Raw genomic sequence first — 13,110 nt, forward strand, 5'->3', positions numbered from 1 at the left:
CTGGCGATGGAAGTAGTGACCAAAATCATTCAATGGGCGGAGACTCGCTCCTGCCACCTGTCTGCAATCCACATCCCAGGAGTGGAAAATTGGGAAGCGGATTTTCTGAGTCGTCAGACATTGCATCCGGGGGAGTGGGAACTCCATCCGGAAATCTTTGCCCAAATCACTCAACTGTGGGGCATTCCAGACATAGATCTGATGGCCTCTCGTCAGAACTTCAAGGTTCCTTGCTACGGGTCCAGATCCAGGGATCCCAAGGCGACTCTAGTAGATGCACTAGTAGCACCTTGGACCTTCAAACTAGCTTATGTATTCCCGCCGTTTCCTCTCATCCCCAGGCTGGTAGCCAGGATCAATCAGGAGAGGGCGTCGGTGATCTTGATAGCTCCTGCGTGGCCACGCAGGACTTGGTATGCAGATCTGGTGAATATGTCATCGGCTCCACCATGGAAGCTACCTTTGAGACGAGACCTTCTTGTTCAAGGTCCGTTCGAACATCCGAATCTGGTCCCACTCCAGCTGACTGCTTGGAGATTGAACGCTTGATCTTATCAAAGCGAGGGTTCTCAGATTCTGTTATTGATACTCTTGTTCAGGCCAGAAAGCCTGTAACTAGAAACATTTACCACTAAATTTGGAAAAAATATATCTGTTGGTATGAATCTAAAGGATTCCCTTGGGACAAGGTTAAGATTCCTAAGATTCTATCCTTCCTTCGAGAAGGATTGAAAAAAGGATTATCTGCAAGTTCCTTGATGGGACAGATTTCTGCCTTGTCTGTGTTACTTCACAAAAAGCTGGCAGCTGTGCCAGATGTTCAAGCCTTTGTTCAGGCTCTGGTTAGAATCAAGCCTGTCTACAAACATTTGACTCCTCCTTGGAGTCTCAACTTAGTTCTTTCAGTTCTTCAGGGGGTTCCGTTTGAACCCTTACATTCCGTTGCAATTTCTTCTGCTAGAAGAGTTTCAGAATTATCTGCTCTGCAGTGTTCTCCTCCTTATCTGGTGTTCCATGCAGATAAGGTGGTTTTACGTACTAAACCTGGTTTTCTTCCAAAAGTTGTTTCTAACAAAAACATTAACCAGGAGATAGTCGTGCCTTCTCTGTGTCCGAAACCAGTTTCGAAGAAGGAACGTTTGTTGCACAATTTGGATGTTGTTCGCGCTCTAAAATTCTATTTAGATGCTACAAAGGATTTTAGACAAACATCTTCCTTGTTTGTTGTGTATTCTGGTAAAAGGAGAGGTCAAAAAGCAACTTCTACCTCTCTCTCTTTTTGGATTCAAAGCATCATCAGATTGGCTTACGAGACTGCCGGACGGCAGCCTCCTGAAAGAATCACAGCTCATTCCACTAGGGCTGTGGCTTCCACATGGGCCTTCAAGAACGAGGCTTCTGTTGATCAGATATGTAGGGCAGCGACTTGGTCTTCACTGCACTCTTTTACCAAATTTTACAAGTTTGATATTTTTGCTTCTTCTGAGGCTATTTTTGGGAGAAAGGTTTTGCAAGCCGTGGTGCCTTCCATTTAGGTGACCTGATTTGCTCCCTCCCTTCATCCGTGTCCTAAAGCTTTGGTATTGGTTCCCACAAGTAAGGATGACGCCGTGGACCGGACACACCTATGTTGGAGAAAACAGAATTTATGTTTACCTGATAAATTACTTTCTCCAACGGTGTGTCCGGTCCACGGCCCGCCCTGGTTTTTTAATCAGGTCTGATATTTTATTTTCTTTAACTACAGTCACCACGGTATCATATGGTTTCTCCTATGCAAATATTCCTCCTTAACGTCGGTCGAATGACTGGGGTAGGCGGAGCCTAGGAGGGATCATGTGACCAGCTTTGCTGGGCTCTTTGCCATTTCCTGTTGGGGAAGAGAATATCCCACAAGTAAGGATGACGCCGTGGACCGGACACACCGTTGGAGAAAGTAATTTATCAGGTAAACATAAATTCTGTTTTTCCTTGATTCAGAATGTTCAATATTCCTTTTTTCAGACAGTCAGTTTCATTATTTGGGATAATTCATTTGAATAATCAAATTTTTTCTTACCTTAAAATTTGACTTTTTTCCCTGTGGGCTGTTAGGCTCGCGGGGGCTGAAAATACTTCATTTTATTGCGTCATTCTTGGCGCAGTCTTTTTTGGCGCAAAAAATTGTCACCGGAAGTTGCGTCATTTTTGACGGTTTTGCGCCAACAGTGTCGGCGTTACCGGATGTGGCGTCATTTTTGGCGCTAAAAACATTTAGGCGCCAAATAATGTGGGCGTCTTTTTTTGGCGCTAAAAAATATGGGCGTCATTATTGTCTCCACATTATTTAAGTCTCATTGTTTATTTGCTTCTGGTTGCTAGAAGCTTGTTCACTGGCATTTTTTCCCATTCCTGAAACTGTCATTTAAGGAATTTGATCAATTTTGCTTTATATGTTGTTTTTTCTATTACATATTGCAAGATGTCTCAGATTGACCCTGAATCAGAAGATACTTCTGGAAAATCACTGCCTGATGCTGGATCTACCAAAGTTAAGTGTATTTGCTGTAAACTTGTGGTATCTGTTCCTCCAGCTGTTGTTTGTAATGAATGTCATGACAAACTTGTTAATGCAGATAATATTTCCTTTAGTAATGTTACATTACCTGTTGCTGTTCCATCAACATCTAATACTCAGAGTGTTCCTGTTAACATAAGAGATTTTGTTTCTAAATCCATTAAGAAGGCTATGTCTGTTATTCCTCCTTCTAGTAAACGTAAAAGGTCTTTTAAAACTTCTCATTTTTCAGATGAATTTTTAAATGAACATCATCATTCTGATAATGATTCCTCTGGTTCAGAGGATTCTGTTTCAGAGGTTGATGCTGATAAATCTTCATATTTATTCAAAATGGAATTTATTCGTTCTTTACTTAAAGAAGTCTTAATTGCATTAGAAATAGAGGAATCTGGTCCTCTTGATACTAAATCTAAACGTTTAAATAAGGTTTTTAAATCTCCTGTAGTTATTCCAGAAGTTTTTCCTGTCCCTGATGCTATTTCTGAAGTAATTTCCAGGGAATGGAATAATTTGGGTAATTAATTTACTCCTTCTAAACGTTTTAAGCAATTATATCCTGTGCCATCTGACAGATTAGAGTTTTGGGACAAAATCCCTAAGGTTGATGGGGCTATCTCTACTCTTGCTAAACGTACTACTATTCCTACGGCAGATAGTACTTCCTTTAAGGATCCTTTAGATAGGAAAATTGAATCCTTTCTAAGAAAAGCTTACTTATGTTCAGGTAATCTTCTTAGACCTGCTATATCTTTAGCGGATGTTGCTGCAGCTTCAACTTTTTGGTTGGAAGCTTTAGCGCAACAAGTAACAGATCATAATTCTCATAGCATTGTTAATCTTCTTCAACATGCTAATATTTTTATTTGTGATGCCATCTTTGATATCATTAGGGTTGATGTCAGGTATATGTCTCTAGCTATTTTAGCTAGAAGAGCTTTATGGCTTAAAACTTGGAATGCTGATATGTCTTCCAAGTCTACTTTGCTTTCCCTTTCTTTCCAGGGTAATAAATTATTTGGTTCACAGTTGGATTCTATTATTTCAACTGTTATTGGGGGGAAAGGAACTTTTTTACCACAGGATAAAAAATCTAAAGGTAAATTTAGGTCTACTAATCGTTTTCGTTCCTTTCGTCACAATAAGGAACAAAAGCCTGATCCTTCCCCTACAGGAGCGGTATCAGTTTGGAAACCATCTCCAGTCTGGAATAAATCCAAGCCTTTTAGAAAGCCAAAGCCAGCTCCCAAGTCAACATGAAGGTGCGGCCCTCATTCCAGCCCAGCTGGTAGGGGGCAGATTACGATTTTTCAAAGAAATTTGGATCAATTCGATTCACAATCTTTGGATTCAGAACATTGTTTCACAAGGGTACAGAATAGGCTTCAAGATAAGGCCTCCTGCAAGAAGATTTTTTCTTTCCCGTGTCCCAGTAAATCCAGTGAAGGCTCAAGCATTTCTGAAATGTGTTTCAGATCTAGAGTTGGCTGGAGTAATTATGCCAGTTCCAGTTCTGGAACAGGGGCTGGGGTTTTACTCAAATCTCTTCATTGTACCAAAGAAGGAGAATTCCTTCAGACCAGTTCTGGATTTAAAAATATTGAATCATTATGTAAGGATACCAACATTCAAAATGGTAACTATAAGGACTATTCTGCCTTTTGTTCAGCAAGGGCATTATATGTCCACAATAGATTTACAGGATGCATATCTGCATATTCCGATTCATCCAGATCACTATCAGTTTCTGAGATTCTCTTTCCTAGACAAGCATTACCAGTTTGTGGCTCTGCCGTTTGGCCTAGCAACAGCTCCAAGGATTTTTACAAAGGTTCTCGGTGCCCTTCTGTCTGTAATCAGAGAACAGGGTATTGTGGTATTTCCTTATTTGGACGATATCTTGGTACTTGCTCAGTCTTCACATTTAGCAGAATCTCATACGAATCGACTTGTATTGTTTCTTCGAGAACATGGTTGGAGGATCAATTTACCAAAAAGTTAATTGATTCCTCAGACAAGGGTAACCTTTTTAGGTTTCCAGATAGATTCAGTGTCCATGACTCTGTCTCTGACAGACAAGAGACGTCTAAAATTGGTTTTAGCTTGTCGAAACTTTCAGTCTCAATCATTCCCTTCGGTAGCCTTATGCATGGAAATTCTAGGTCTTATGACTGCTGCATCGGACGCGATCCCCTTTGCTCGTTTTCACATGCGACCTCTTCAGCTCTGTATGCTGAGCCAGTGGTGCAGGGATTATACAAAGATATCTCAATTAATATCTTTAAAACCGATTATACGACACTCTCTGACGTGGTGGACAGACCACCGTTTAGTTCAGGCGGCTTCTTTTGTTCTTCCGACCTGGACTGTGATTTCAACAGATGCAAGTCTGACAGGTTGGGGAGCTGTTTGGGGGTCTCTGACAGCACAAGGGGTTTGGGAATCTCAGGTGGTGAGATTACCAATCAACATTTTGGAACTCCGTGCAATTTTCAGAGCTCTTCAGTCATGGCCTCTTCTAAAGAGAGAGTCGTTCATTTGTTTTCAGACGGACAATGTCACAACCGTGGCATATGTCAATCATCAAGGAGGGACTCACAGTCCTCTGGCTATGAAAGAAGTATCTCGAATACTGGTATGGGCGGAATCCAGCTCCTGTCTAATTTCTGCAGGTTCATATCCCAGGTATAGACAATTGGGAAGCGGATTATCTCAGTCGCCAAACGTTACATCCGGGCGAATGGTCTCTTCACCCAGAGGTATTTCTTCAGATTGTTCAAATGTGGGGACTTCCAGAAATAGATCTGATGGCTTCTCATCTAAACAAGAAACTTCCCAGGTATCTGTCCAGATCCAGGGATCCTCAGGCGGAGGCAGTGGATGCATTGTCACTTCCTTGGAAGTATCATCCTGCCTATATCTTTCCGCCTCTAGTTCTTCTTCCAAGAGTGATTTCCAAGATTCTAAAGGAGTGCCCGTTTGTTCTGCTGGTGGCTCCAGCATGGCCTCACAGGTTTTGGTATGCGGATCTTGTCCGGATGGCCACTTGCCAACCGTGGAGTCTTCCGTTAAGACCAGACCTTCTATCGCAAGGTCCTTTTTTCCATCAGGATCTCAAATCCTTAAATTTGAAGGTATGGAGATTGAACGCTTGATTCTCAGTCATAGAGGTTTCTCTGACTCTGTGATTAATACTATGTTACAGGCTCGTAAATCTGTATCTAGGAAGATATATTATCGAGTCTGGAAGATTTACATTTCTTGGTGTTTTTCTCATCATTTTTCTTGGCATTCTTTTAGAATTCCTAGAATTTTACAGTTTCTTCAGGATGGTTTGGATAAAGGTTTGTCTGCAAGTAACTTGAAAGGACAAATCTCTGTTCTTTTCCACAGAAAGATTACTAGTCTTCCTGATATTCATTGTTTTGTACAAGCTTTGGTTCGTATAAAACCTGTTATTAAGTCAATTTCTCCTCCTTGGAGTTTGAATTTGGTTCTGGGGGCTCTTCAAGCTCCTCCGTTTGAACCTATGCATTCGCTGGACATTAAATTACTTTCTTGGAAAGTTTTGTTTCTTTTGGCTATCTCTTCTGCTAGAAGAGTTTCTGAATTATCTGCTCTTTCTTGTGAGTCTCCTTTTCTGATTTTTCATCAGGATAAGGCGGTGTTGCGAACTTCTTTTAAATTTTTACCTAAGGTTGTGAATTCTTACAACATTAGTAGAAAAATTGTGGTTCCTTCATTGTGTCCTAATCCTAAAAATTCTAAGGAAAGATTGTTGCATTCTTTGGATGTAGTTAGAGCTTTGAAATATTATGTTGAAGCTACTAAAAATTTCCGAAAGACTTCTAGTCTATTTGTTATCTTTTCCGGTTCTAGGAAAGGTCAGAAGGCCTCTGCCATTTCTTTGGCGTCTTGGTTAAAGTCTTTGATTCATCATGCTTATGTCGAGTCGGGTAAAACTCCGCCTCAAAGGATTACAGCTCATTCTACTAGGTCAGTTTCTACTTCCTGGGCGTTTAGGAATGAAGCTTCGGTTGATCAGATTTGCAAAGCAGCAACTTGGTCTTCTTTGCATACTTTTTCTAAATTCTACCATTTTGATGTGTTTTCTTCTTCTGAAGCAGTTTTTGGTAGAAAAGTACTTCAGGCAGCTGTTTCAGTTTGATTCTTCTGCTTATAATTTGTTTTTTTCATTATAAGATTTAAACTTTGTTTTGGGTGTGGATTATTTTCAGCGGAATTGGCTGTCTTTATTTTATCCCTCCCTCTCTAGTGACTCTTGGAAGATCCACATCTTGGTATTCATTATCCCATACGTCACTAGCTCATGGACTCTTGCTAATTACATGAAAGAAAACATAATGTATGTAAGAACTTACCTGATAAATTCATTTCTTTCATATTAGCAAGAGTCCATGAGGCCCACCCTTTTTTGTGGTGGTTATGATTTTTTTGTATAAAGCACAATTATTCCAATTCCTTATTTTTTTATGCTTTCGCACTTTTTTCTTATCACCCCACTTCTTGGCTATGCGTTAAACTGATTTGTGAGTGTGGTGAGGGGTGTATTTGTAGGCATTTTGAGGTTTGGGAAACTTTGCCCCTCCTGGTAGGAATGTATATCCCATACGTCACTAGCTCATGGACTCTTGCTAATATGAAAGAAATGAATTTATCAGGTAAGTTCTTACATAAATTATGTTTTTCCATAGGTGTTGCCTCCTTAAGTGTCTCTTTTGTAGATGAAAACTACTGTTAAGTTCCTAATAACAAGAGGGCATATGACTATCTGTAGGTAGTCAAATTTTGTGATTATATTTCTGTTTTAAGTATAAAAAAATTAAAGTAATGATACTATTAGTGTTATAGCTTGCATTTTATTGTAATTACATTTTGACAGATCACGTATGTTTGTTTGATACACTTTATTTTCCTTGTTTTTGTTGCTAATTTGAATGTAAATGTAATTTATTTTCTTTTTTTCTTTTTTTTTTTTTATCATAGGGACCTAGCAGCACGGAATTGCCTAGTAGGTGAAAATAACGTATTGAAAATTAGTGACTTTGGCATGTCTCGTCAAGAAGATGATGGAATATATTCATCTTCAGGTTTAAAACAAATCCCTATTAAATGGACTGCGCCAGAAGCTCTTAACTATGGTAAGTTCACAGTATGGTTTTTCCTATGACAGATCGCAATTGTACATTAAATATTCTGCATTCACTAGGGCCAGTTATATTTAATTATCTTGGAGTAATTAGAGCTTAATGATTTATTCCATGTCTTCTTATGAAACACCATCAGTTATTATCTGGTGTTTTGGCAGTTAACAGCACTTAAAATGAAGAAGCAATTTATATGTGCTATGTGAAAAAAGAAACAGGGTATTTTTTTAATAAATAATGGATACGGCAGCTCTTAAGAAAATAACAAGCTCAGAAAAAAGATATTGAACTAAAAAAGCTGAATATCATAATATAAACAGTGTTCTAACAAATACATATGGGTCTTGTTTTAATAACATCTATAAACATTGCTGTACTTAGCTTACTGGATGAACAGTAATAGTAATTTATTAACACTTTGAGTGCTAAGCACTTTCCCACCTGGGTTCTAAGCTTTTTTTTTTTAACTTTTTTTTTTTTTAACTTTTTTTTTTTTCCAGACTTACATTGTTAGTCTGGAAAAAGGTTAGGCGATTACCTTTCCAACGGTGGGACCTAGGGGTCTGTAGCTGCTTAGATGCCTGAGATACAGGCTTCTAAGCAGCATGTCCCCTGCTCCTATACTTAACATTGTTAAGTTTAAGTAAAGTTGCGCAGTGACGCCATCACGTCATTGCGCGTGACGTCACCGCGCATAACGTGAAGCCCCGGCGATGCCTGTCACTATGAGGCGTGGGAGCCCCCAGATCTCCCCTTAAGGTGGGAGAGTGCTAGTGATGGCTCTGAGCCGTCGTTAGCACCAGAGTGGGAAACTCTGCGATGGCTCAGAGCCGTCGTTAACACTCAAGGGGTTGAAGAACACCTTTATCCATTCTTATGTCAAAGGTCCATGGTGCAAAAAAATGCAAACATTCAATCAAGACTTATCTGTTATTTAAATATGTTTCAGTTTACCATAATATACATTTGTTATTAGGTGCACCTTTCATTTACACAGATAGCCAAACATTGAGTTTGTTATTAGGTGCACCTTTCATTTACACACATAGCCAAACAGTGAGTTCCATAACTGCAAGGTTCTACATTTTGGAAGTAAAAAAATAAGCAGGCAGCCTATTTAAATGGGACTAGACTTAAGCATACTAGAGGAGGAAAGGAATTTGGGAGTAGTAATAGATAACGTGCTAAATAAAGATGGGTGCACAATGCAGGGCAGTGGCTTATAAGGCTAATAAGATACTAGCATGTATAAAAAAGGGCATTGATGCAAGGGAGGAAAGCATAATTCTGTCACTATATAAATCATTGGTAAGACCTCACCTTGAGTATAGAGAAAAGTTTTCAGGACCAATCTCAAAAAATTACATTACAGACTTAGAAAAAATATATTAGAAAAAGTTCAGAGAAGGGCCACAAAACGAATAAGGGGAATGGAGAATTTAAGCTATAAGAAGAGGCTAGCCAAACTGGATCTTCCATTAACAAAAAGTGAACAGTCTTTTTATATTTACACCAGCTCCTACTAAGCATGTGCAAGAACTCACAGAATATACATGTGATAGAAAAATCCACTTGAGAGGTGACATGAGTATATTCAAGGCCCATATACAGAGATGGCAGGATCTCTGTTTATTCCAAGAAAATTGTTTGAGACAAGATTTCACAAGTTAAGGCTGGAAGAAAGGAGAATTAATTTCAATCAACGTAAATGATTTTTTTTTGTGTAAAAGCAATCAAATTGTGGAACTTATTATCTAAGAAGGTAGTGAATGCCAATATGTGAGATACATTTAAAAAAAATGGTTTAGATACATTTATGGCTAGAAACAGAATTCAGGGATATGATTGCTGGTGTTAAATGTGTCACCTTTTTAATGAGATAATTTAAAGATCTACTGGAGCTTTTATTGTAAATGTATTAAGATTTGTATAGGTTAAACTTGATGGACTTCTGTATTTTTTCAACCTCATCTACTATGTAACTTGGAATATAAATAATGTAGACGTGGTCAAAATGTTTAGTTGTGTGACCCTGCAATAATTCATTATACTAGGCCAAAAAATGTCTAGTAGGATTAACCCATTATCATTTACAACCATGTATAATTGCCTTCTTAAATATGCATTACCATAAGCTGTATGATATTACCAATTTAATAATCATATCATCCGATTTACTCATTTTATCCTGGGCCAGTAATTGAGATAATTTGCAAAAATGTATATATAGGCCATTAAAGAAGATTTAGTTTTTAGTTTAGTAACCCAATCATTGGAGGGGTCTGATGAGCCTTCACTTTCCTACCATAGTTCTATAAGATCATAAACAATTTGCTTATCTCCCAAATACTACTCTGTTGGAGAATATCAATTCACAATTATCCTCAATAAAATAGAAGTGTTAACTTATATGTTTGTCGTACAATATATCTTTCATTACATGCTGATGTCGGAAGTCGATTGGCCTAATATCTATGAATCCTTTAGGATTCGTAATTTTGATTCATATAACAAAATTTTTATTGGCTGAAGTATGTAGGGTATATTGGTAACCCAACTATGAGATGGTACATTTTGTTAGTGATATATTCGGCCAAAAATATTGAGTGATTGATAGAATGGAAGGTGTGTGTTTCAAGTGGTTATGATTGGATATGTTTTCTCTCTAAATATACCTCAGTTTTCTACCAGCAAAAGAGTAAAAAGTGGGCATCTTATTATTGATATTGGTGTATTTCTAATTTGCTGCTCAGTGATTTTTATACATTCATTGTTTAATTTTGGGGGGGTTTCTTAGCCTATTTTTAATTGAAAATAACAAAGCAATAGTATAGGTATTATTAAAGCACTGTTTGTTTGATTGTGTATGAGTACAAGAGCGAAACAAAATCAATATAAGGAAAGGATGCTTTATGACAAGAGCTTCATCAATTGGAGCTGTGTTTGCCCTAGAAATAAAAGGGCTTGAAATATGACATTCATTAAATATATTCAAGGGCAATATCGAGACAACTCATTTAGCATGTTATTTTACTACTGTATTTTAATACAAAGTATCAAAGGATCTTTGCAGTTTGATCTAGAATCACTCATTTATGTTACTGTGGTTTTTTGTTTAGTGTAATAAGGGAAAGAGTAATAAGCTTACCAATATAACACGTGCCTTCAATAGCCATGCATGATGCAGTCTAAATGCATAGTAAAATAAAATGTGTTCAATCTTGTTTTCATGTTCGCTAGCCCTAAAAATGTATAAACATGCAAATAAAAATAATTATTGAATCTGCCCAAGTTTCAAACAAGGACACTCAAGCTCAGAACCGTTATAGGTATTTAAAAGCCAAGAAGTAAAACTAAAAACTGTTTCATGGCTGTCATGAAGTTTCCATAAATAAATCGTTACTTGGAACACTAATCTTTTTCATGTTCCATGCAGTTTATGTAAAGAATTTACAGATTAAAATTAAAGCTGCAGTATATGCTTTGCGCAATCTGTGATTTATTCTTGCTGATGTTTACAGATGAAGAAAGAATTAAATACTGGATGGAATTTGTGTTTATTTTTTATTGTTTATTTGTTTTGTACAAAATTGACACTAGCAGATGCACTGTTGGTTTGTGTATACGCAAGATGCTTGCATATGCCAGATTGCTTCTGGTTGTTATTAGAAATATGTCATTTTAATGAGACACAACATGCTAAATAGAAAAGATGTTATTCAAATAAGCAGTGTTCTTTGAATCCTTTGATCAAGTATTATTGTACTAAACAGTGCTAATTCTTTTTACCCTGCTTCTGCTGTCTTGTGAAACTTAATTACATTTAAAATAAACCAAAAATAATAGCTTTATTGAAAAGTGTTAAATTACAGCTTGCCAAAGTTTGAAGCAAGTTGATAAGCATACAAGAAAAGTAATGTTACCTCCAACCGAACATTGAATGTTCTTAATTATGGTCTATTAAACTCCGAAACTAATTTAGCACAGCTGGAAAAGATGGTTAATTTAAATGCACACTAAATCCAGTGACGTCAAGTCAGTTAACACACTATTACAATAATTCTTTTGTGCAGTGTGTGGAGCTAAAAGCATCAAAGTATTAAACCGTCTTGCTTAAATCCATAAAAGCAAAGAGTATTTAACAATTTCTTTCATAGCAGAAAATGATTGTTTTAGGTTTTGAACAGCACCAACTTCTTATAAAGGTTGATAAAAAAAGGGTCTATAAATAAAATTAATATATGTTAACTACCATTTGGCAGTTTGTTTTAAAACATTGTATTGTAAGTGCTGAGTTGAGTCAGTGGTGCCCTAACTGGTTTATATGAACTCTGTATGGTGATCACATCCTGGGATGTGATAACACTAGTCTCAACGATAGCATGCCTCAGCTGAGGCAGTGCAGAAATATTTCTATGAAGGCAACCCCAAGAAAGTGATCGTAGGGACTGGGTACTTGAGATACACTCTGAGATCAGAGTGTTTCTTATGCTGTTGCTGGACGCCTGCATTTGAAGCTATCCAGCAACAGTGCTGTGGAAATCATGTATGAATGTTAGTGCATACAATTACTACGACAGCCCATCACAGCGATTGTATACTTATATGGGGCCTGGATACTGGCATGTTGTAATGCATGCTGGTATCAATTATTGTGGGCTATTCCTGGATGCCTCAGGAGCAAGGGAGCCCAGTGACGCCCAACAAAGTGTCCCTATTGTCAAGTGATCCAAGTGACAACCAGTCACGATATGTCATAAATGGAAAACCATTGTTTGTGTTAGGTCATAGCAATAGATACAATTCTTTTTTAATTGTATGTTTTAAAAAGTGCATTTTTATCATTATATGTACAGAAAACCCTGTTTGTCTTAAAAAAAGTATAAAATAAGTGTGTGCAACAAGAGAGCAGATAATTATAGTGAAACCAATACAGAGCAAAAATGCTAAAATATTGATTTTTTTTTTATCCGATTAGTCGATTAATCGAAAAAATAATTGGCCGATTAATCGATTATGAAAATAATCATTAGTTGCAGCCCTAGTGAGCTGCTGGGTGCTAGTACATTTAGTACAGTGAGCTGCTGGGTGCTAGTACATTTAGTACAGTGAGCTGCCGTGTGTTAGTACATTTAGTACAGTGAGCTGCCGTGTGTTAGTACATTTAGTAGAGTGAGCTGCTGGGTGCTAGTACATTTAGTACAGTGAGCTGCCGGATGCTAGTGCATTTAGTACAGTGAGCTGCCGTGTGCCAGTACATTTAGTACAGTGAGCTGCTGTGTGTTAGTACATTTAGTACAGTGAGCTGCTGGGTGCTAGTACATTTAGTACAGTGAATTGCCGGGTGCTAGTACATTTAGTACAGTGAGCTGCCGTGTGCTAGTT

General features: G+C 37.8%; 1 protein-coding gene across 2 annotated transcripts in view; it reads left to right on the forward strand.

Annotated features, from left to right (window-relative positions):
* The window catches only part of FER (FER tyrosine kinase), a 728,481-nt gene that overhangs the window by 660,143 nt on the left and 55,228 nt on the right, over nt 1-13,110 (forward strand). For both annotated transcript variants that reach the window (XM_053701530.1, XM_053701531.1), the window contains exon 18: nt 7,565-7,719. In XM_053701530.1, the coding sequence (XP_053557505.1) occupies nt 7,565-7,719 (155 nt within the window). The remainder of the gene's footprint in view (nt 1-7,564; nt 7,720-13,110) is intronic.

Source organism: Bombina bombina, chromosome 2 (genome assembly GCF_027579735.1).
Source record: "Bombina bombina isolate aBomBom1 chromosome 2, aBomBom1.pri, whole genome shotgun sequence".
NCBI classification, from domain to species: domain Eukaryota; kingdom Metazoa; phylum Chordata; class Amphibia; order Anura; family Bombinatoridae; genus Bombina; species Bombina bombina.